Raw genomic sequence first — 26,355 nt, forward strand, 5'->3', positions numbered from 1 at the left:
ACATAAGTTCAGCATAAGTGTTCACAAGAAGAAAAGTTCATAATATATCATTCAATATGAATAGTTTGTTTGTGTATTTACACGTTAAAGGCTAGTGGAATTATTCCATTCCTCAACAGATCTAAAGTAGAAGAGGCAATATCTTTCAAATGAAGGTCCTAATATGTTATGTCACAAGACCACCATCATAGCGTACCGGCCTATTACCACACATGCTGCTTCTGTATGAGAAATGCTGACGACTGTATAAACTCAAAATATATTTACCTCGATCCTCTAGTGGCGTTAGAGTAATAAAGCTTCGGCATTTTTCACCTATAAGAAAAATTATCCAGTGTTAATAAATAATAAAGAAGCAGATAAGACCCCCTCTGAGGTAATGACATAAACATCTGCTAAAATGTATACAGAGGCACCAGGCGAAATTCGCTACATCTACTTGACAAACCTAACAACACAACTGCATATAAATACAGGAGCAGTTCCTTGTGCCTGTTTCCCCCTACAACTGTTCTCGAGCCAAGCTTGCTCACGGTCCACTATCCTCTGCTACCTGTCTACCTGCTGCCATCTGTTTGCGCCTATTCTGCTCATTTCTTGCTCTGCTTTGCCTTTCCTGTTCATTTCCTGCCCTCTGTTTTGCCTTTTTCTGCTCCTTTTTCCGCTTGTTTTTCTGCCCTCGGTTTTGACTTCTCTGCTTGTTTTGCGTTTTTCTGCTCATTTTTCAGCCCTCTGTATGTCCTTTTTTTGCTTGTTTTTCTGCCCTTTGTTTTGCCTTTTTTGTATTTGTTTCTTCCCTCTTCCTGCCGTTTCCTCAAGAACTGGCTTTTCACTGAGACCTTGCACCCCAGTGCCCATATACCCACAGGGGTGGCAGTTCCACACTCTACAAATGCTACTTGATTGATTGATTGAATATTATGCACAGCCCTTAAAAATAATCCCCCCTGTCATGGCATGGTAAAAAACAAGAGACACCAAGAGAAAACTTCATTCTATGACTTATAACCTAGCTATTACCATGTTAGGCATTTCAAGTATTGCTCCTGCTGGAAAACAATTTTCAAACAATTTTAATAAGATTTCCATTTTGTTCTTCCAGACATAAAAACCTGTAAATATACCAGAGTTTAGATTTCTTTATATAGCTTTTAGAGAATTAGCCTCATCTTTGATTTTACAAAACTTATTTGGTAATTCATAAATTAATTTACTTATTTGATTATTAGCTTGAATTTGGGGGAAAACTGTGGTTTTTTGCGTTACAGATAGTAAAGATACAGACACATTTATAATCTACTGTGCTTTACCCCGGTGACAGTAGCTTGAGTTCCGCCCTTAATCAGTGCAGATTTGACCTTGCCATTTTCACCAATTATTATTATACTTTCCAATCTATGTGCCCCTATAATGAGCTCTCCCGGCGGGAGTGAAAGCAGAAATTTCCCGCATAGTGCATTCTTGGTATTTTGAAAATATTTATTACAAGCCCAATTCACAGAAAAAGTTGGATTTGTAATAAATATCTAGAAAATGTACGTTTATAAGACTATATTTTCCCTACATTAAGCCTCTAGCAGCCCATTTACATGAGCTCCAATTGTCCTCAGGAGCTGAACAGCCCAATTAATGGGGTGCAAACTTGCTTCCAGAGCTGAAACAAAGCCTTTGGGTATGACAAGGTGCTTTTTTCCTCTAGCAGTATGACCATCTGAGCTGTGCCCAGAAACTTGATTAACTTCAAAGAGGCCTACCCTGTCACAGGCATGTGTTTAGCTGACACCTGCCCAGGGCTCCTATATGTCCTCTTTGTCAGGCAGGCACCAATCCCAGTGGGAAACGAGCTGCGCTCAGAACTTGCTTGAAGTGACCATAGGGGAATGATTGCTCATTTTCCTGGAGACAGCTCTGGGTTGGACACAGGAGCTCTGCACAAGGAACAAAATGCCCTTTGTTTTAGTTAGAGAGGAGGCTGTGGTGTTGTTTGCAGTAGTGCACATAGGAACTGCTGCAAAAGTAGGTAAGGTTATAGAGGAGCCAAAAGTCACCCCCACCCACAGGCTAGAGGCAGGCGTAAATGCAGCACTCCTGGGAACCCTCATCAGAACACCATTGTACCTGTGGAAGACAGAAAAAGGACTGAAACTGCTGTTGAGACCTGTGAGGAGGCCCAAGAGGCTACATCTGCTCCCATTTGTACCCAAGACAAACAAGTGAACTCCAAGAGTCAGTTGGCTGAGCTCCTGTTACGCTACAGGGGCACAACAACCTGCCAGAAGCCTTTTTCCTGAAGAGCCCTGCTGCTCAGTTCCAACGGAACCTTCCCTGAACACTGCTGGTGGCTTCTGCTGGACTGAGTCTTGAATCTTAAAAACAGTTCCTGAGGTCCTGGAGCCCTTGGCTGGGTCAAAGTGTACGCCTCCTAACATCCTGAAAAACTTGAGACATGGAAAGTTTTGGGCTCTAAAGACCTCCAAAGGACGTAGTCTAATCACTGAAAGTTCGTTGCTGCGGGGCCAAAGGTTCAGATTCCTGCCACTTGCAGATTTTCCACAGCAGCAAATCTGGAGGACAGGTAGAGCAGATCCGCCCTTGTGGAGTCATGTTCGACTACAGCTTGTAGCCTTGACGCACTGGAGGAATCTGATTTCTAAAAAAGTGACTTGGGCCAAATGTAGAAATCTTCACAGTGTGAAGGTGCCAAAAGTATCTGGCCCATGGTCAGCCTTCCTTAACTGCAAATTTAGAATCTCTCACTCAGAGCTTCCCCTAAAATGTTACTGGTTTCACCGGACCTCGCTTGATGGCTATCTGGCCTCATAGAAACCTCCTCTGCCACAGCCTGTTGACCTGCCCCGCTGATGAGTTTTGATATCCATTTTCCAGACTAAGTCTGAAAGTGACATTTCTGACTGGTGCAAACCAATTTGCTGTATCTGATCCACGCTCCTTCGTGGTCAGTTTAAATCGTGTCTAGTTCCAAGTCATAGTCAAGCACAACAATTGACTGTGTTTGTAGAATACGGATATTCAGTGCTATTTTCAATTAAAGCTTTAAAAATGTATATCTCCATTTCCCCTTATTGAATTTCTGTTGCTTTGCCCTTGTCATACAGCTGCTCTATGCCAGTGCTTCCAGGGGATGGGATCAGGTTTAAATTACTGAAATCTTTACTGGACCTAACAAAAATACTGACAATATTACTTGTTGTGGACTACCATCTATACCAATTAATCATCCACTTTCTCACACAATCCCATACTTGAATTCCTTCTATGGAACACAAGTGAGGAATAATGGTCAATGCATAATTGGTGAGTAATATCAGGACCAACCAAAATACACATGAACTGCATATGTGTGTGACAACAGGGAGCGAGGGCAGGCACTAATGTTCACAGCCTTGGATCTGCCTGAGCACAAGTCACTGCCTCTTCTTTAGAAAAATACTGCTTAGCGAGTAGGAGTTAGATGGAGGTGGGGACGAGTGAGTGATGTTGGTTGGAAGACTGCAGAGTTTTTCAACCAGCATTTTTTGTCTGTATGAGACGTACACTGATGCATTCTGTATAGGGTATTGATATTTTCTACTTGAACCGCTCTCATGATGCCTTCTCTCCTTACAAGACGAATCCAGTCCTATAAGAGCGGGACATAATTTTCCTAATGGCAAATACATTTCCTGGAGCTGAGGCTTTGGGCAAGAATACAAAAATTGACACCGTGATGTTAATTTGCATCGAGGTGCTATTTACCGACTTGTAATATAAAGGTGTGCTACTTTGCACCATTTCTGTTTGCTACCATGAGTCCTCACCTGGGGCAACAGCAATACATATGTGTGTTTACCTAAATTGAGAGAATACCTTTTCAGTTTCAGTGATTACATGAATGTGGGAACAATAAGAATAAGAGGTGATTAGAGGCTTCTCACAGAATACCACACCTGGCACATAATACATGAGTTACTTTGGCACTTTGTATACACATCAAAAGGAGTGCTAATCCATCTCTCAACCTCTACATTCCCTATGACTATGGGCAATGGTTGGCAGGGGCTAACCTCACATATTACTGAGGGGACATTGCATGGGAGCAGGCAGACGGAAGCAAAGATGTTGGGAGAGATGCTACTTAGGCTTCTTTCATCATAACCCTAATTAGTTTATCCTGCCTTCTTCCCCTGATGGCACCATCTCCTCTGACTTACTCCTTTCTCCTTCACCCCAAGTTACTCACAGAAGGCAAGCAGAAGTGCTGTTAATGAAATGTCACAAGGTGCATTATATCATCAGCTTTGTTATTGAAGCTCACAAATGACATAAAAACAATCTGCGTGGGTTAAGCACAAATCCTAATGAGTTCTGAAAAAACATGTTCTAGCAGAAGCTGTTTCATGCATGAGAAACCCACTCAATAGCGGCGACGTTGATTCCATTCTATGCTCTCAAGGGCATGGCTTGCAAAATATATTGATGTTGCCCTCTACAAACCCATAAAGGGCTCACATATTAGGTATTTGCAAGTCCTTCATTTGCTTGTACACCATAATGAGGGCATTGGTGCCCTGCACAAGATCCTCGATAATTCAAAGTATTTCTTCTGCATTTGCTCGTGCTCTTTACGTTAACCCGTGTACCCTTATAAGGATAAATTTTCTTGATTGATTTTGTCTTTGCATCACATTATTCAAGTGTAACCTAGATTTCGCACTTGTAGTGAATTTTATTTGCAGAGGACACCTTTTACATTTCTCACTCAAACACACACACGAAAATTCTCAGCCTTTAGGAATGTTTCTTCAAATGTGCTGCCATGCGTTAAATGGAAAAATAAGTTCTCTTTCCCATCTTCATTGTGGCTTGTGGTAAAAAAACAAAACTGAACTTGCTTATTTCTTTATACTTTATCTGTTTAAAAAATTTGGCTCAGATTTACTGCACTTGTAAGCGGTGTTTAGCCATAATATCGATATAAAAACTTGTGGAAGAGTAATATTGTTAGAAAAGCATACTGCGGTTACAGTAATATCATGGGTCATAATATCGTATTGGTATGAATATTGTTTAAAAAAAAAAAATGTAATATCATTTAAATATTTAATATTGTTTTATGTAATATTGTATATATCTGCTTTTGATCTTTGGAGGAATGCTAAATAGTTTTACTGGTATAAGTTAGCATTTTATTGTTATGTTTGAATATATTAAGCTAAGTTTATTAATTTTGGCATTTTGTTAATTAGATTATTTATTTAAAATAATCAATTAATTTATATGTAATTTTTTAAAGTATATGTTTGCATATACTATAACATATTAAATGTATATTTTTTTTATTGTTTTAGCATAATTTCTGTGTATAATTTTATATCACAATATTGTGAATTATTTTTAGACAATGCTTTTAATTTGACAGTTTCTAGGTTTGTAGGCAAAAGAGTAGTAAGTATTTAAAAAAATATATATATACATATGTATGTATGTATATATATATTCACTGAAGAAACCATAGGTTTCAGGGGCGTTATAGTTAGCTGGACTTTTCACTCGTACCAAAACATTGAAATTCCCCCGTTATAGTTAGTTCTGCTAACTATAACTCGCGCGCCCACAATGCACTGCCGATGACGTCACATATTACATCACTCATGACATGGTCAGTGACATCACTGATGACATCACTGATGATATCTCAAATGACATCACTGATGACATCACTGATGACATCATCCAGTGAATGTGTATTTTTCTGAAAATTACATATGTTTTATATATGTATATCTAAAGGTCGATGGAAGAATAAATGGGTATATAAGTGTCTAAATGGATGATTTGTTTTTGAAAAATTGATTGTATAACTGACTGATTAAGTGTATCTTAGTGAATACATGGCTTAGTGAGTAATGTTTAAATATGTAAATATCTGTATCAGTCTCTCACTTTGTGTATAAGTGGCTGCATGGGTTGGTGAGTAGCTACATGAGTGTCTATATAGTTAATTAGCTGTTTTTTTGAGTATCAGTATGAGTGTCTGAGTGTCTGTATGGTTCGTGGAGGGTATTACGTAGTGCATAGGTGCATGAATGAGTGACTCACTGTTTGTATGTGTTGAAGACAGCATCTGTGCAGGACTGTATGGTGGATGAGTGTGTGCATGGGTGTGTACAAGTGAATGACTGTCTCAATAGTGTCTTTATGAGTAACTACATATGTTTTACACTAGTATATGTGACTATTGGTGTATATAAGTGAGTACATGTGAGAGTGAGAGATTGGAAGAGTTCCTGTATGAATAAGTATGTGTTTCTATAAGTGATTGTTTAAAAGACTAAGTATGTGTACGTTTCTGTAGAAGTAAGTGTGGTGGTGTGTGTATAACTGTATATGCAAGTAAATGGATATTTGATTCTTTATTAGCATGAGTGACTATGTGTGTGAGTAACTCTATGGATGAGTGGCATTGTGTAACAGGATGTATAGGTGAATGAGTACATATGATGAGTGAGTACATGTATGAGTGACTGAATAGGACTGTTGGTGAATGAGTGGATGTGTATGTGGATCTTAGAATTACTGAATAGGTTGTTGTAACTGGTATTGGTATGTCCATTGTTTTGAAAATTATAGTTTCTATTTTTGAATGTGTGTATCAAAGGTTATATTAGGGGGAGAGGAGGTCTGCCATTCTATCGCAAGGATGATGTCATCAGTGATGTCATTTGAGATGTCATCAGTGATGTCATGAGTGATGTCACTGACTATGTCATGAGTGATGTAATATGTGACGTCATCAGCAGTGAATTGCAGGCGCGCGAGTTATAGTTAGCTGAACTAACTATAATGGGGGAATTTCAATGGTTTTGTACGAGTCAAAAGTCCAGCTAACTATAATGCCCCTGAAACCTATGGTTTCTTCAGTGAATTTCTAAGGTTTTTTAACCCCTTCAGTGCCCGCCCCTTTCCCCGCCCTGTGCCGGCCGTTTCATTAGCGGGCGGGGTTTATGACGAGCTGGTCTCGTCATGGGCACAGCGCAACCGCGGCCCATGACGAGACCAGCTCGTCACGGGCATTGAGGAGGTTAAATGCTAATTCCTAACTATAACATGCCTGAAACCTATGGTTTTTTCACTAAATTTCAAAGGTTTTTGAAATGCTAATTTGTAACTATGCCTACAGAGATAGGACATGTGAAGAAAGAAGAAAAAACGCACAGAAAGAAAAAAAAGAAATGCAGAAAGAAGCAACAGAAGTCCTCAAAGACGAAGAAAAGTTCAGGAAGAAGGATAATGTGCAGAAAGAACAAAAAAGAAGAGCAAAAAGAAGCCTTGTTGCAAAATCATCCTGTACCCTCAAATTTTTCAGACGGATACTGGTGGTAACTGAGTCTGACTAACCAGTCCTAGAGCCAGTGCTATGTTAAAAGACACTCAGAATACAGTGAAAACACCTACATACACTAGGGAACAGTATGCGTTGGGTTCCCCCTGTGATTAGCATGACCTCCTCTGTAAGCCCCTAGTATATAATAGGGCAGGGGATTAAAACTACCTCTTAAAACGCGCCACAGGGCGTGTTTGCACACATCACCTCAGGCCCCGTCCCCTCCCTTCCCCACTGTGTAAACACGCCCTGTGGCCATTTTAAGTTGGGAGATTAAATCCCCTTGAATCCGAGGGTCCCTAGGGTCCAACTAGACCACTAGGTACCTCCAGTAAGCACCACAGAGCTGCGTTGCAGAGAGATGTAAAAAAGGGCACGGCCTAGACCACCTCTCTGCAACGCAGCGCAGTGGCGCTTACTGGAAGCACCTGGTGGGCTAGTTGGCCCCCAGGGTCCCTCAGGATTGAAGGGGAATTATTTCCCCAACTTAAAACGCGCCATAGGGCGTGTTTGCACACGTCACCTCAGGCCCCGTCCCCTCCCTTCCCCACTGTGTAAACACGCCCTGTGGCCGGTTTAAGTTGGGAGATTAATTCCCCTTGAATCCTGAGGGTCCCTAGGAGCTAAATAGCCCACTAGGTACGTCCAGTAAGCGCCATTGCAGAGAGGTGTAAAAAGGGGCACGGCCTGCACCACCTCTCTGCAACGCAGAGCAGTGGCGCTTACTGGAAGCACCTGGTGGGCTAGTTGGCCCCCAAGGTCCCTCAGGATTGAAAGGGAATTATTTCCTCAACTTAAAACGCGCCGCAGGGCGTATTTGCACACGTCACCTCAGGCCCCGTCCCCTCCCTTCACCACTGTTTAAACGCGCCCTGTGGCCGTTCTAAGTTGAGAGATTAAGTCCCCTTAATCCTAAGGGTCCCTAGGGTCAAACTAGCCCACTAGGTACCTCCAGTAAGCGCCACAGAGCTGCATTGCATAGGGGTGTAAAAAGGGGCGTGGCCTCAGACACCTGTCTGAAACGCAGCTCCCTGGCTCATACTGGAGATACCTGTTGGGCTAGATAGCCCTCGGGGACCCTCAGTATTAAAGGGGAATTAATTCCCCAACTTACAACTGGCCAGGGGGTGCGTTTGCAGAGTGCTGCAAGGAGGGGGAGTGGCCTCTGGCGCGATGACGGTCTTTTATTTATTTAATTTTTTTAAGAAGGAGGACTGTGTGGCCCCCATTCTTTTTCTAATTTATTGGCCCTATGACCCCATCCCCCTGGGCCTGCACCCTAATTGTTTTTAGTTGAAATAAATAAATTTGGAAGGGGGCCGCGTGGCCCCCCTCCCAAGGCCTTAGTCGGCCCCGGGGACCCCAACCCCCGGGTCATGGCCTTTTTTTTTTTATTCTTTAGGAGGGGCCTCCTCAGGCCACTTATGGCCCCGGGGACCCCATCCCTCAGGGCCGGCCTTTGTTTTTTATTATTTTTAAAATAAAATTTTTAAAATAAAATTCTTTTTAAAAAATATAAATTTATAGAAACACCTAGGACATGCTGGGCAAACCGTATGTACCTATCACCATGACGATTTGCGTGATATTCATTAAAAGGCGACTATGTATACAATCAATCCACGTGGAATGTATTTACACCGCTAGTGAAGCTCTGACGTGTCTTACGCCCTACCGTGCCTAATCCCGGCGCCCCCGCCGGTGGGTACTCTCCAAGTAGATACCCTTGTCGTTTATTTATACAAACATGGGTAGCTATTGACGGGCACATTTAATACACACACACACCAAGCCATTCAAAGGGGATTCGACAAAAATTCGACCAAACTATGCAATAAACCCTCCTCACGGTTAATAAAACACACATCCACCGCCGGATGTGTAATACTTTTTATTTTACTCTCTGGAAAGGAGACAAACCTCACTTGAGAGTCACAGCGTGCTCCTGGCTGAGCCCAATGCTGTGTTACACCCACCAGTGCCCGCCGTGTGCCACTCACCTCTGTGTTGTATTACACCAGCTAGTGCGTATGCTATGACACTCTGTAGCCCATGTGCACTGTAACACCACCCCGTGAATATGTCATGCCACACTTGCCTTCGCACGGGTTATATTGCCCCATCTAATGTGTCTTCCTCGATGCGTATGTTATAACGCACAGCGCTATGCCATACATATTACAATCTGGGATCCATATCTTTGTCACAGTGCATATGCAATGTTACACTCCCCAGCACATATTTTATATTACAACTTTAGAGACTAGTTAAGTTAAACAACACTGCCCTGTGCATATTACACTCCAAGGCGCATATCTCATAGAACGCGCTAGTGCCTGTGCTATCTCGCTCTCTCCAATGAATCTGTCATTGCGCACAATGTATTGCATATTATATTTCACGCCCCGGTTCATCTTATATCACACTTTTTGGTGCCTAGTTTTTACCATATACTATAGCTAGTTTTCATTTTCAATCGTGCTCTCAGGACTATGTTCTATATAACACTGCGTCCACCTACCTTTTTCACAGGCATTACATTTTGCGATGGGGGTGGAGGGTCAGGGGGTGTTTCTGCCAAGTGAGCCCGGAGTCACAGTCACAAACGTCCTCTTCTTCATGAATAAAAGTGAGATTATGCTACATACTTGTTCATATTTTAAGAAGTTCGCACAGACACACATTTTAAAAACAATAAAGTTCCTAATACCCACCTTCTCTGAACAGTTAGCTTGCTACCCCATCCACCTTCTCCCTATCCTCGGTTGTCTGAATCCATGGGCAAGCCTCCTCCCTCCTGCCATGCATGGTCTGATGTGCTGCCACTGCCCTCCATTTAGCATGATGTACCAGTCCACTCCTCCTGCCCTCCATTGCCCAATTCTATGCCCCATCATTGACCTCCTGCTTAGCCTCTGTGCTTAGCTTGCTGCCCCTATTCTCCTTCCCCCTGCCCTTCGATGTCTTTGTGCATGCCCCTGCTCCATCCTTTTTGCCCACCATGTTCCTTGGACCTGCCACTCCTATCTACTCTGAGTGTTCTGTTGAGCTGCCACTCCCCTCCCACCTACCTAGCATTGTCAGATGACTGTCACCTGTCCCTGCCACCTCCACCTTGCCTGTTCACATGCCATGCCCCTATCCCCTTCCTCTTGTCCTCCATGGTCCATTTTACAGCCACACCCTTCTGCCCTCCCTGGTCTGTTGTGCTGCAACTGCTCCTCCTACCTGCCCCGCATGGTCTGTTGTGAGGCCCCTTCCACTGAACTCTCTTGTCTGTGCCCAGGTCCTGACCCTCTCTTCTATCCTCCATGGTCCTTTGTGCATGCCCCTGCACCCTCCTTCTTGCCCATCATAGCCATTGTGCTGCCACTAACCCTCCCGCTTGCCATTCATGGTCTTCTGTGCTGCAACAGCCCCTCCCACCTTCCATATGTGGTCAGCTAGCTGCCCCTGACCCCCTCCCACCTTCCCTCCATAATCTCTGTGTATGCCATCATAGTCTTACTGCAGCTCTCCATGGTGTGTCCTGCCTGACCTCCATGGTCATCGTGCTGCTTCTGCCCTGACCCCTTGCCCCCAGCCCTCTGTTTCCATGTGCAGACCCCTAGTCCCTCCCTCCTGGCTTGTCTGTTCCATTGTAATGCCCCTGATCCGTCCCTCCTGCCCTTAATGGTCTCTTATGCTGCAGCTTTCTCTCCTGTCTGTCCATTATGGTCAGCTAGCTACCATTGCCTCTTTCCCCTCGGTTCTCTGTTGTCCATGTGCATGGTCCTGTCCCCTCCCTATTGCTTTCTATGGATTGTTGTGCTGCACTCCCGTCCCGCATGCCCTGTGTGGTGTATTGTGCTGCTGCAAACCCTGATGCCTGCCCTGCATGGTCAGTTTGGTGCACCTCTCCGTGCCCCTCCTGTCTTCTGTTATCGAAGTCCATGTCCCTACCCCAATTCCTCCTGCCTTCCATGTTCCAATGTACCATACTTGCGAACATTTTGAACTTGGTAAGAGGGAGATTTTGAAAAAAAACTGGGGTATTGATTTTCCCCTTTGAGTTACATTGAAAAGAGGAGATTGTAAACAAGAGACAGATCAAATAAAGCCCATTTGAGCTTAAAAACATTGGACGTTTCCTGGCTGAATCAGGTCTGTTGACATGTATGGTTGTACTACCACTGCCTCTTCCTTCTGCCCACAATGGTCTATTATATTGCCACAGCCTCTCTTGCCAGTCCTGTATTGTTGGTTTGTTGCCCTTGCCCCCCTTTCCACTGCCCTCCATAGTCTGCTGTGCTGCCACGGCCCTTCCTGCCTGCCCAGTGTGGTCAAATTGTTGCCTCTGTACCCTCCTACCTGCCTTCAATTTTCAGAGTCCGTGCCCCTGGCCTCTGCCTCTCAACAGTATCCTAATGAACAACTAGATTGCTAACATTCTATATTTATTACAAAAGTGTGGAACGCCTGACGTCATCTTGATGTAATCAAAACTGTAATACCTAGAGCATTTCCTTTAGAAATTACATATATGAGAGGGTCTTATTTGCATCAAAATTATGGTTAGTGCTCTAAAAAACTAAAATGAGGACATCTTTTCTAAGTTTTCAAATAGTGACAAAGCACTTTTAAATTATTTGTTATCTTTATGTTTTTTTATCCAGTTGACCACTTGATTAAATGTTGCACTTAGGGGAGAGGATGTGCTGTTACTTCCAGAGCTGCAGACTATGCAACTGGGTAACCAGGTTGGAGTTTCTGCTTCAGCTCGACAAACAATAAGTGTTTTGCACACTTCTGTCATTGGGCTATACTTGGGCTACCTCTGGGTGATATGTGGACCACACGAGTGAGGCACCGTTTTTTATCGGGAGACCCGGGGGAACGCCTGGTGGTAGGAAATTTGTGTCGGCCCGGTGATGCCACAACATTCCCACACAAAAATGTGTGAAAAAGGTGATTTTTTTCAGCTAAATTTGAGATCTGCAGGGCATTCTGGGTAAGGAAATGTTGGGGGATCCACGCAAGCCATACCTCCCTGGAATTCCCCGGGTGTCTAGTTTTCAGAAATGTGTGGGTTTGGTAGGTTTCCCTAGGTGGCCGCCGAGCACCGGGCTAAAAACCCAAGTGACCCCCCGTGCAAAACCAGGTCGTTTTGAATAGGCAATTTTCATGTCGCCTCACTACATTGTGGACCCTTGCCTGTCGCGGGTACTTGGGCCTCCCACACGAGTGAGGCACCGTTTCTATCGGGAGACCGGGGGAATGCTGGGTGGTAGGAAATTTGTGCCAGCCCGATGATGCCACAACTTTCCCACACAAAAATGTGTGAAAAGGGTGATTTTTTCAATTACATTTGAGGTTTGCAGGGCATTCTGGGTAAGGAAACGTTGGGGGATCCACGCAGCCATACCTCCCTGGAATCCCCCGGGTGTCTAGTTTTCAGAAATGTGTGGGTTTGGTAGGTTTCCCTAGGTGGCCGCCGAGCACCGGGCCAAAAACCCAAGTGGCCCCCCCTTGCAAAACCAGGTAGGTTCGAGATAGGCAATTTTCATGTTGCCTCACTACATTGTGGGCCCTTGCCTTGAGGGGGTACTTGGGCCTCCCACACGAGTGAGGCACCATTTCTATCGGGAGACCCGGGGGAACGCTGGGTGGTATGAAATTTGTGTCAGCCCGGTGATGCCACAACTTTTCCACACAAAAATGTGTAAAAAAGGTGATTTTTTCAGCTAAATTTGAGGTTTGCAGGGCATTCTGGGTAAGGAAACTTTGGGGGATCCACGCAAGCCATACCTCACTGGAATCCCCCGGGTATCTAGTTTTCAGAAATGTGTGGGTTTGGTAGGTTTCCCTAGGTGCCGGCAGAGCTAGGGCTCAAAAACTACAGCTAGAGACTTTGCCAAAAAAGGTTCATTTTTCACTGCGAAATTGAGGTGTGTCCACGTTACGTTTTGCGCCGTTTCCTGTCGCGGGCACTTGGCTGACCCACACAAGTGAGGTACCATTTTTCTCGGAAGACTTTGGGGAAGGCGGGATGGGTGGAAATTTGTGGATCCACGCAGATTCCAGAACTTTCCACCAGAGAAATGTGGGGAAAAAGGTTTATTTTGGGTAATTGTTTAGGTTTGCAAGGGATTCTGGGTAACAGAACCTGGTGGGAGGCAGTCAAGTCACCCCATCCTGGATTCCCCTGGGTGTCTAGTTTTCAAAAATGTATAGGTTTGCTAGGTTTCCATAGGTCTCGGCAGAGCTAGGGTTAAAAAACTACAGCTAGGCACTATGCCTACCCATACAAGTGAGGTGCCATTTTTATCGGGAGACTTAGGGTAATTCAGATTTGTAAAGGAACTGTTATTACCTATTGACTTTCGATGCATTTCTGCCTTCCAAATGAAAGACATTGTGTAAAAAAGAAGTCATTCTAAAAAATGACTGATAATTCTCATGCTACTATGAGTATTCCCAATTATGGAAATGTGCAAATATCTACTGCTTCTAAACTCTATATTTTGTTCCCATTTCAGAAATACATAGGTGTCTTTCATACCGATTTTTTCATGTACACATTTTTACAGAATAATTACTATATACCCGGTACATAATAAAAAACCATTGCAAGTTGCTGCTCAGTTTTTGGCTCTGGGTTCGTCGGGTTCTTGGTGAACCTACAAGTCCTATATATCCCCACAACCAGTAATGTCCAGCGGATGTAACGGTATATTGCTTTTAAGGAACTGTCATAATTAGAAGAAGTTACAGGTGAAAACGTTGACACAAAAGGTTTTTTTTTTCAACAAATTTTCAATTTATCTTATATTTAAGTGTTAGTTTCTATAAAGAAACCTTGATAGATCTACACAAATGACCGCTTGCTGAATTCAGAATATTGTCTACTTCTCTAAAATGTATAGCTTTCCAGGATCCATTATTGCTTTTGTACCCATTTCTACCATTAACTGGAAGGAGGTCTAAAGCACAAAAAATTGCAAAAATAGTCTATGTCCCAGAAAAATGCCAAAACTGTGTAAACAATGTTGGGTTTCTGACAAAAGTCTGGTATCCCCTAAAAGCTGGGAAAATTGTGATTTCAGCCCCACAAACCCTTTTTTGATAACATTTGCAGGGAAAAATCCAGATGCTTTCATTTGCAGCCCGTTTTTCCCATTTTCCCCCCAAAAATCTAAATTTTGCTGTATTTTGGCTCATTTCTGTGACCCCTCCAGGGGAATCCACAAACCCTGAGTACCTTCAGAATCCCCATGATGTTGGAAGAAAAGGACGCAAATTTGGCGTGGATACCTAATGAGGTCAAAAATTTATAGGGGCCTCAGCGCGCACTACCCCAAATAGCCAAAAAAGGGCATGGCACAGGAGGGGGAAAAGGCCTGGCAGCGAAGGGGTTAACTGCAATGCTTTTTAATGAGGTGCTATCATGGATATTGGTCCCAAGATGGCTGCCAACACTTCTTGAATGAAGTACTGACAGCCAATCAGATCTCACGACGAGATGTGTGGTTAGGCTCCGCCCAGATATATCTATCTTTTTAACTGTAATTTTCTCAGGAACTACTGAACGGATTTACACCATTTAAGCAATAGGCACGAGTCTGAACTGAGGACTACCTCTTTGCCAAATTTGGTGTAATTCTGTTCAGCAGTTCGGGCTGTACATGCGTCAACATGTCCTATGTGAAAATGCATGGAGAAAACGCGTTTGGGGACCCCATTTTTCTCGGCCCCTGCTCAACGAATCACCGTGAAATTTTCAGGATAGGAGCGGACCGGAGCTGGCCAAAAGTTTGGAAAATTTCGCGAGGATTCGTCAATCGGCGCCAACGTTATTCCAAATAGAATGTTGCGGATTTCCTATGGAAAATAGGTCCTAACTATAACTACCTACTGGCGACTGCCAGTAGGTAATATACATACATATATATTATCTATTGGCGGTCGCCAGTAGATAGTTATAGATAGGACCGTGTTTCCATAGGAAATCCGCAACATTCTATTTGGAATAACTTTGGCGCCGGTTGACGAATCCTCGCAAAATTTTCAAAATAGGTGGGGCGCTCCGCTCCGCTCCTACCCTGAAAGTCTCGGGGTGATTCGTCAAGCGGGGGCCGAGAAAAAAGGGGGGTCCCAAAACACGTTTTCCCCATGCATTTTTCCATAGGGACCTTTAGTCCAAGGTACAGCCCGAACGGCTGAACAGAATTACTTGAAATTTGGCAGAGAGGTAGTCCTCAAGTCAGGGAAGTGCCTTTTGCAGGTCTGGTGTCAATCTGTTCAGTAGTTCCTGAGAAAATCAAAAGTAAAATCATATATATGTGGGCGGAGCCTAACCACACATCTCATCCTGAGATCTGATTGGCTGTCAGCACTTCATCCAAGAAGTGTTGGCAGCCATCTTGGGACCAATATACATGATAGCACCTCATTAAAAAGCATTGCAGTTAATAGAAGGTTTTAAGACTTTAGTTACATTATAAATCATTTGTTGATGGTACCATACTCATTTTAGGAATTGTGGTATGTTCTAAGGTGATTTCACCATGTGAAAAAGCCTTCTGCTGGTATATCATGATAGAGAGAAAAATATTTTCTCATGCTTTTCCCACAGAGGTTTGGAAGGTGATCTATAAGCTAAACTGAGAGCATATTTTCTGTAAATTCACATTATCTTTCTCAGTCATGTGAGAATGAAGTCTGACATTCTCAGTAAAACATGTACATCCAACAAGGGCAGAGACTGTCAGTTGATTCCTTTGTGTTCTACTGAAGCTTCCCAGAGTGTTCCAAAGAACAACTAGAGTGCTAACAGTCCTACTTATGATAAACGTATGGCACACCTGAAGCCATCTTGCTTGGATTAAAGTGGTAACTCTTAAAACATTTAATTTAAAAAGGAACAAAATGAGGGGGTTCATTTTTCCATAAAAAGTATGATTAGTGCTGCAGAAAGAAAAATTAGGGCACATTTTGAGTGACTTCTCAAATCCTCTTCTATTTCATTAAACAATTCTGACATGCAGACTGAAACATGCACTTTCAATACCAGCAGCAGTTTTCCCTGGTGAGCAGTAGCTTTACTACAGTGATCTAATGAGCAAAAAGAGTGCTAACATTCTGAATTTATGGCAAATGTGTGACACATCTGAATGCTTTCTTGATGGAATCAAAGTAAAAAACTGAAAGTATTTCCTACTGAGGAGACTGCAGTAAATGAGGAAATTAGGAAACTTCACAACAAATAAATCTCCCAAAATGGCCACCGGAGACAAAAGAGCCCAAATGTAGCCCAAAATCACCCGGATGTAGCCCAAATATAGCCCAATGACAGAAGTGTGCAAAACACTTATTATTTTGTGTTTTTGCAGTGTTATATAGTGCAGACTTGTCAGGTATTGGAGTGCTTTACATGAGCATCGGTTACATCACACAAGAACAAATTCATTTTGGTTGTAGACATGGGGAGACTAAGTGATTTGACCAGAATCACAGAATGTCGAGCTGAAGCAGAAACTCCAACCTGGTCCCCAGTTGCAGTTCTGGAAGTAACACCACATCCTCTCCCCAAAGTGCAACATTTAATCAAGTGGTCAACTGGATAAAAAAACATAAAGATAACAAATAATTTAAAAGTGCTTTGTCGCTATTTGAAAACTCAGAAAACTTGTCCTTATTTTAGTCCTTTAGAGCACTAACCATAATTTTGATGCCAATAAGACCCTCTCATATATGTAATTTCTAAAGGAAATGCTCTAGGTATTACAGTTTTGATTACATCAAGATGACGGCAGGCGTTCCACACTTTTGTAATAAATATAGAATGTTAGCAATCTAGTTGTTCATTAGGATACAGTTGAGAGGCAGAGGCCAGGGGCACAGACTCTGAAAATTGAAGGCAGGTAGGAGGGTGCAAAGGCAACAATTTAACCACACTGAGCAGGCAGGAAGGGCCGTGGCAGCACAACAGACTATGGAGGGCAGTGGAAAGGGGGGCAGGGGCAACAAACCAACAATACAGGACTTGCAAGAGAGGCTGTGGCAATGTAATAGACCATTGTGGGCAGAAGGAAGAGGCAATGGTAGTACAACCATACATGCCAACAGACCCGATTCAGCCAGGAAACGTTTGTTGTTTTTAAGCTCAAATGGGCTTTATTTGATCTGTCTCCTGTCTACAATCTCCCTCTTACCAAGTTCAAAATGTTCGCAAGTATGGTACATTGGATCATGGAAGGAAATGGGGTAGGGATATGGACTTGGATAACAGAGGACAGGAGGGACATGGAGAGGTGCACCAAACTGACCCTGCAGGGCAGGCATCAGGGTTTGCAGCAGCACAATACACCACACAGGGCATGCGGGATGGGAGTGCAGCACAACAATCCATAGAAAGCAAGAGGGAGGGGACAGGACCATGCACATGGACAACAGAGAACAGAGGGGCAAGAGGCAATGGTAGCTAGCTGACCATAATGGACAGACAGGAGAGAAAGCTGCAGCATAACAGACCATAAAGGGCAGGAGGGACGGATCCGGGGCATTACAATGGAACAGACAAGCCAGGAGGGAGGGAGTAGGGGTCTGCACATGTAAACAGAGGGCTGGGGGCAAGGGGGCAGGGCAGGAGCAGCAAGATAGCCATGGAGGTCAGGCAGGATGGGCACTAGAAGCAAGACACACCATGAAGAGCAACAGTGAGACTGTGATGGCATACACACAGACCGTGGAGGAAAGGTGGGAGGGGGTCAGGGGCAGCTAACTGACCACACAGGGAAGGTGGGAGGGGCCATGGCAGCACAGAAGACCATGCATGGCAAGTGGGAGGGTTAGTGGCAGCACAATGGCTATGATGGGCAAGAAGGAGGGTGCAGGGGCATGCACAAAGGACGATGGAGGATAGAAGGGAGGATCAGGACCTGTGCACAGACAAGAAAGTTCAGGGGAAGGGGCCTCACAATAGACCGCACGGGGTAGGCAGGTGGAGCAGTTGTAGCACAACAGACCAGGGAGGGCAGAAGGGTGTGGCAGTACAATGGACCATGTGGACAGGAGGAAGAGGATAGGGGCATGGCATGTGGACAGGCAGGGTGGAGGTGGCAGGGACAGGTTACAGTCATCTGACAATGCTAGGCAGTTGGGAGGGGAGTGGCAGCTCAACAGAACACTCAGAGTAGATAGGAGTGGCAGGTCCATGGAACATGGTGGGCAAAAAGGATGGAGCAGGGGCATGCACAAAGACATCGGAGGGCAGGGGGAAGGAGAATAGGGGCAGCAAGCTAAGCACAGAGTTTAAGCAGGAGGTCAATGATGGGACATAGAATTGGGCAATGGAGGGCAGGAGGAGTGGGCTGGTACATCATACTAAATTGAGGGCAGTGGCAGCACATCAGGCCATGCATGGCAGGAGGGAGGAGGCTAGTCCATGGATTCACACAACAGAGGATAGGGAGGAGGGGGATGGGGCAGCAAGCTAACTGTTCAGAGAAGGCGGGTATTAGGAACTTTATTGTTTTTAAAACGTGTGTCTGTGCGAACTACTTAAAATATGAACAAGTATGCAGCATAATCTCACTTTTATTCAGGAAGAAGAGGACGTTTGAGACTGTGACTCCGGGCTCACTTGGCAGAAACACCCCCTGACCCTCCACCCCCTATCGCAAAATGTAATTCCCGTGAAAAGGGTAGGTGAACACAGTGTTATATAGAACATAGTCCTGAGAGCACGATTGAAAATGAAAACTAGATATAGTGTATGGTATAAACTATGCACCAAAAGGTGTGATATAAGATGAACCGGGCGTGAAATATATTATGCAATACATTGTGCGCAATGACAGATTCATTGGAGAGCGCGAGATAGCACAGGCACTAGCGCGTGCTATGCGATATGCGCCTTGGAGTGTAATATGCACAGGGCAGTGTTGTGTAACCTAACTAGTCTCTAAAGTTGTAATATAAAATGTGTGCTGGGGAGTGTAACGTTGCATATGCACTGTGACAAAGATATGGATCCCAGATTGTAATATGTATGGCATAGCACTGTGCTTTTTAACATAGGTATCGAGGAAGGCACGTTAGATGGGGCAATATAACCCGTGCGAAGACAAGTGTGGCATGACATATTCACGGGGTAGTGTTACAGTGCACATGGGCTAGAGAGTGTCATAGCATATGCACTAGCTAGTGGAATACAACACAGAGGTGTGTGGCACTCAGCAGGCAATGGTGGGTGTAACACAGCATTGGGCTCTGCCAGGAGCGCGCTGTGACTCTCAAGTGATGTTCGTCCCCTTTCCAGAGAGTAAAATAAAAAGAATTACACATCCGGCAGTGGATGTGTGTTTTATTAATCGTGAGGGGGGTTTCTTGCATAGTTTTGGTCGCATTTTTGACGAATCCCCTTTGAATGGCTTGGTGTGCATGTGTATTAAATGTGCCCGTCAATAGCTACCCATGTTTGTATAAATAAACGACAAGGGTGTCTACCGGGATTAGGCACGGTAGGGCATTAGACATGTCAGAGCTTCACTAGTGGTGTAAATACATTCCACGTGGATTCATTGTATGCATAGTCGCCTTTTAATGAATATCACGCAAATCGTCATGGTGATAGGTACGTACAGTTTGTCCAGCATGTCCTAGGTGTGTCTATAAATATATATTTTTTAAAAATAATAAAAAACAGTGGCCGGCCCTGGGGATTGGGGTCAAAAAAATATAATTAGGAGACAGGCCCTGGGGGATGGGGTCATCAGGGCCAATAAATTAGAATAAGAAGGGGAACCACACAGCCTCCCTTCTTAAAAAATTAAAATAAATAAAAGACTGCCATTGTGCCTGAGGCGACGCACCCTCCTTGCAGCACTCTGCAAACGCGCCCCCTGGCGAGTTGTAAGTTGAGGAATTAATTCCTCTTCAATACTGAGGGTCCCTGAGGGCCAAATAGCCCAAAAGGCATCTCCAGTATGCGCCAGGGAGCTGCGCTGCAGACAGGTGTTCTGAGGCCAAGCCCCTTTTTACACCTCTCTGCAAGCAGCTCTGTGACGCTTACTGGAGGTACCTAGTGGTCTAGTGACCCTAGGGACCCTTAGGATTCAAGGGGACTTAATCTCTCAACTTAGAACAGCCACAGGGCGCGTTTACACAGTGGTGAAGGGAGGGGACAGGGCCTGAGGTGACGTGTGCAAACACGCACTATGGCACGTTTTAAATTGGGGATATAATTTCCCTTCAATACTGAGGGCCCCTGGGGGCTAACTAGCCCACCAAGTGCTTCCAGTAAGCGCCACTGAGCTGCATTGCAGAGAGGTGGTCCAGGCCGTGCCACTTTTTACACCTCTCTGCAACGCAGCTCTGTGGCACTTACTGGAGGTACCTAGTGTGCTAGTTGGACCCTAGGGACCCTCAGGATTCAAATGAACTTAATCTCCCAACTAAAAGTGGACACAGGGCGTGTTTACACATTGGTGAAGGGAGGGGACGGGGCCTGAGTTAACGTGTGCAAAAACGCCCTGTGGCCTGTTTTAAGAGGTAGTTTTAATCCCCCTGCCCTATTATATACTAGGGGTTTACAGAGGAGGTCATGCTAATCACAGGGGGACCCCAACGCATAATGATCCCTAGTGTATGTAGGTGTTTTCACTGTATTCTAAGTGTCTTTTAACATAGCACTGGCTCTAGGACTGGTTAGTCAGACTCAGTTACCACCAGTATCCGTCTGAAAAAGTTGAAGGTACAGGATGATTTTGCAACAAGGCTTCTTTCTGCTCTTCTTTTTGTTCTTTCTGCACGTTATCCTTCTTCCTGCACTTTTCTTCGTCTTTGAGGACTTCTGTTGCTTCTTTCTGCACTTCTTTTTTTTCTTTCTGTGCATCTTTTCTTCTTTCTTCACATGTACTATCTCTGTAGGCATAGTTAGAAATTAGCATTTAAAAAACCTTTGAAATTCACAGAAAAAATCATAGGTTTCAGGCACGTTATAGTTAGGAATTAGCATTTAAAAAACCTCAGAAATTCACTGAAAAAACCATAGGTTTCAGGGGTGTTATAGTTAGCTGTACTTTTCACTTGTACAAAACCATTGAAATTCCCACGTTGTAGTTAGTTCAGCTAATTATAACTCGCGCGCCCGCAATTCACTGCTGATGACGTCACATATTACATCACTCATGACATGGTCAGTGACATCACTCATGACATCACTCATGACATCTCAAATGACATCACTGATGACATCATCCTTGTGATAGAGTGGCATACCTCTTCTCACCCTAATATAACCTTTGATACACACATTCAAAAATAGTGACTACATTTTTCAAAACAATGGACATACCAATACCAGTTACAACAACCTCTTCAGTAATTCTAAGATCCACATACACATCCACTCATTCACTAACAGTCCTATACAGTCACTCATACATGTACTCACTCATCATATGTACTCATACACCTATACATCCTGTTACACAATGCCACTCATCCATAGAGTTACTCACACACATAGTCACTCATGCTAATAAAGAATCAAACATACATTTACTTGCATATACAGTTATACACACACCACCACACTTACTTCTACGGAAACTTACACATACTTAGTCTTTTAAACAATCACTTATAGAAACACATACTTATTCATACAGGAACTCTTTCAATCTCTCACTCTCACATATACTCACTTATATACACCAATAGTCACATATACTAGTTTAAAACATATGTAGTTACTCATAAAGACACTATTGAGACAGTCATTCACTCACTAACACACCCATACACACACTCATCCACCCATACAGTCCTGCACACATGCTGTCTTCAACACATTGTGGTAAATAAAATAAATATTACCTGACTGAATTTCGTACGGAGTCTTAAAATAAAGTAAAATAGCTCAAAATAACAAGAGGCAGAATCCGTGGTATAAGAGGTTTTCTAATGGGCTTTATTCCATTCAAAATGGCCGACTCGAGTGGCGGCCTTCAGGTTCCGTCACCACGAGGGTTCAGGAAGTGAAGTACAAAAACTTATTAACAGACATACATTTTTATAATAAGTGCATTACAATGAAACGAATGTAGAAGGCGTAACATTTGATAAGAAAAATGACGTAACAGTGACATAATCGAAACTAGGCGTAATAAGGAATAAAAGAAACATAATTGGCTTGCATTATCAGACATAGGTGGATCTATAAGATAATACTTGGCATAGATGCGCGCGCAGCAGCATGACGTGTAATTGACGTGTAACTAGGGGGTGAAGGGGACTTGACATTTAGCTCTACATGTGGAGACGAGAAGTCTGGGGTCAAGTCATCCTAATCCCAAATCATATCTAACATCCTATGTTTAAAGAACTATGTTATCCACAAGGAAGAGACTCTCGGACAGAATCTATTCTATACTGACTATGTGCGTGTACAAGCGTCTAAGTGTCTATATGAGATGCGAGGGGCAGAAAACTTTCCATAGCAACAGGGCTATGAATCACTTGCATGAAGACAGAGAAGCCTGGCCTTTTGCTTGGTAACTGGAGGAATGTTTACTTAAACTACTAGGCAAGAATGCATCGGCTGAAGAGCAAAATAGATAATTCGAAGGTGAAATACAACTTCTTGGCAGACAGGCGAAAACTAGCCGAGGCAGGCACCGTTAGCTGCACAGGGAGTAGGACAAAGTTCATGGATACAGATGCGAGCTCAAGCTGAAGCTGTCAGAGACAGAGAGCAGGGAAAGGCTTTGAGGACAGAATCGGGCCTACTCGCCTGAACTGTAAAAATGGAGTAACTTGGCCATATAAAGTCGGTGGCCTTTTATACTTAGGAATCGAATATCCAGCCCATTGATGGCGGATCTGACAGAGAACATGTTGACGGTAGACACACATATGTTTGCGTCTTAGAAACTGGAACTGGAGGGAACATACATGTACTTGTAACATGCATATAGAACCGTTGGGGTCCAAGATAGGGGACATAACTGACCAGGAAAATCCACATTTCCACATTCCCTCCTTGTCCCCTTCTTGCCCTTCACGAGACATCAATCTTCATCATTCCATCGATTTGCTCATGGAGCATCATTTCTTCTTCCTTCTTCTTCCGGGATCTTGAGCGAAAACCTTGATGTGGGATACACGATGTGGCACACAGACCACAAATCGCTGGTCCACATTGCAAACATATGCAACAACTGAAAAGCATAAGAAGGCCAATACCTAGGAAGGATAGAACTCTCCATCCCCAGGCTGATATCACACTCCAAAACCACCCGGACCACGTCCAAGTGCCTGGATTCTCGTGTATCTGGCTTACAATCTTATGAAGGCGTGTTATAGCTTTATATACAGATGGCGAATTTTCTGGTATGAAAATGCAGCAGCTGGATCCGATGACCCTGCAAGCTCCGCCCCTATCGGCCAGGATGACGTCAAGGACAAGACGATTCTGGAGAACAACAATTCTCATCACTGATTGTTCCTCTGTCAGATTGCCTAGGGCGGCTATAGTCTCGTTTACTACAGCTTCAAGAGTCTTGGTGAGTCTGCGTATCAGCTTACTATTTGATATCGTACCTATATAGGGAAAGATACCTTTATTGAAATCTACATACTCGTCCCATGCCGTCTCAGTATAATCGACAACTGGGAGATCTCTTCGCTCTCTATTGTGTACTAAATGAACATTTCGATAATAATCAGGAGGAGCTAGGAAAACAGGTGGCAAAAGGAATGCTATGTAACAGGTACCATCCCAATCTAGAGGCAGACGCATATATGCCGTCTGACCACATATAAAGTAAGAATGGCGAGAAGCTCTAAATGAAGATTTGCCTTGATCACTATATTCTACTGTAGTAACGCATTGGCTATGGCCCATATGTATGGAACCAACTTTTCTCACACATAATTCACCCTTTACTGGAAATACTGACATAGTGGGCAGAATTAGTTCAACTTCGGATTTGACATTCAAAATCATAAGATTAGGCGTAAAATTACCTAATTTATACACTTCATTTTCTAAATCAGTTCCTGTTCTACTGGGGTGACCCTCCTTATTAGGGTGACAGACTTTGAATAAAACTAGATTTAGATTTCCCCATATCCAATGTTGTTGATAAACTGCTGTGTCTGGGTCTATGGAATTTAATAAACTAAACCATGCTCCACAGGAGCCATTGCGTGTAAACGGATGTGGAAAGAAAGGCAGAACTCCTTTGTTATTCTGATAGGGAGGGAGTCGGCCACACACCCAACAATTGGTCGCATTACTAGTCTGATGGGAATGATGTAACATACTAATGAATGTGTTATTGCGCAGCGCAAGTCTATAGGACAACTCATGTGGCGGTAGGTCACTAAAAGAATGTTCATCAGTTATATTGAAAACACGTTTAGAAACAGGATGATATATGTGCAAAATCATACTCGTAATAATTACTAAAATACTCAATAAAAACAAAATTAATAATGTCACAATACAGTGGTTACGCAGTAATTTACAATAAGCATGTCGTTTCATTATGATTCTGGACTCTGCATCATTCAGACCTAAGGGATACATGTCGGGACAGATTCAACCGCTTCACCTTGGAGAGGACTTAAACAATCAAATCGTCCGACAGTTTAGATCTGGACCTGAGTTTCTGTTTATAGCACTGAGAGTCATTTTGTTCAACAAAAGGAAGTTTTGAATCAGTCTGTGAGGGAGTGCAGGGCACAGTGTCTATATCTGAAGGTAGTCCATGAAATTTTTTTATATGGGTGGAATGCACCCATCCTTTCCGTCCTTCGATCTTCACAGCTGTTCTGGTCGTCAGCAGGACCTGCTTAGGCAACTTCCACCTAGGATCCAATTGGCTTTTCCTATCAAAATTCCGAACCAGGACAAAGTCCCCGGGGACCACGTCATGGGGTTTCACCTCAGTGTTGTCAGGAAAAGCTGCGACCACCTGTGAACGAGAAGATTGTAGTGCAGACATCAAGGAAGCCAGGTAATCTGTCAGCATATTACAGTCAACATCAGTTATTTTACGGGGTATAGGCGTCCCCCACATATTCGGTGGTCTACCAAAGATCACCTCATACGGGGATAGCCCTGTTCGAGAGTGTGCTACCATTCTCATGTAGAATAGCGCAACTGGTAAGGCTACTATCCAGTCCACACCTTTTTCCTGACATATTTTGGACAATCTGATTTTTAAAAGTTGATTATGTCGTTCCACGAGACCTGCTGCCTCGGGGTGTCGGACACAGTGGAATTTCCACTGATATCCCAACAAAAGTGAGACATGTTTCATTAATTCGGATGAGAAAGGCTGGCCGTTATCTGAATATACAACACGTGGTAAACCGTACCGTGGGAAGAATTCTCGAACTAGCTGCTTGGCAGTAGTCGGGGCAGTGTAATCTGATACGGGATACGCCTCTGTCCAACGGGAGAGAGCGCAGACAACTACGAGGACATATTTGAATCCTCGACAACGTTCCATCTGAATATAATCCATCTGGAGGACTTCAAAAGGATGGTCAGGAGGCTGAAATCCACCCTGCTCTACGGGAACACTCTTTCCTGGATTAAACTGACAACATATCATATAGGTACGAACTTTTTGTTTAGCTGCTGTTCGTAAATGTTTGTTGAACCAAATGTGCTGAATGCTGTCTAGCATAGCCTTCTCTCCTAAATGTGCTGGACTGTGAACTGTAGCTATAATGGCTTGAACCATGGAATCAGGGAGAAACCATACAGATTTCTCTTTCGTCATCCATCCTTGATCTGTCTGGATCCCTCCTAGTTCAGTCCACTTCTTTATTTCTTCTGCTGTGGCATGTGTCTGTATGTCAATTACATCAAGTGTGGGATCCTTAATTGTCATACACTGTGTTGGTGTCTGAACTATTGGCTTTGTCATGTCGGATGTGCGATTCTGAGCAGTCTGTTTGGCTGTTCTGTC

The 26,355-nt window shown here is 43.7% G+C and overlaps 1 protein-coding gene across 1 annotated transcript in view; it reads right to left on the reverse strand.

The window, feature by feature from the left end:
* Window positions 1-26,355, reverse strand: part of GSG1L2 (GSG1 like 2) — a 234,694-nt gene that overhangs the window by 114,297 nt on the left and 94,042 nt on the right. Inside the window, exon 2 of the mRNA XM_085616721.1 lies at window positions 268-315. Within this exon, the coding sequence (XP_085472847.1) occupies window positions 268-315 (48 nt within the window). The remainder of the gene's footprint in view (window positions 1-267; window positions 316-26,355) is intronic.

The sequence above is a fragment of the Triturus cristatus genome, chromosome 7 (assembly GCF_964204655.1).
Source record: "Triturus cristatus chromosome 7, aTriCri1.1, whole genome shotgun sequence".
Taxonomy (NCBI): Eukaryota; Metazoa; Chordata; class Amphibia; order Caudata; family Salamandridae; genus Triturus; species Triturus cristatus.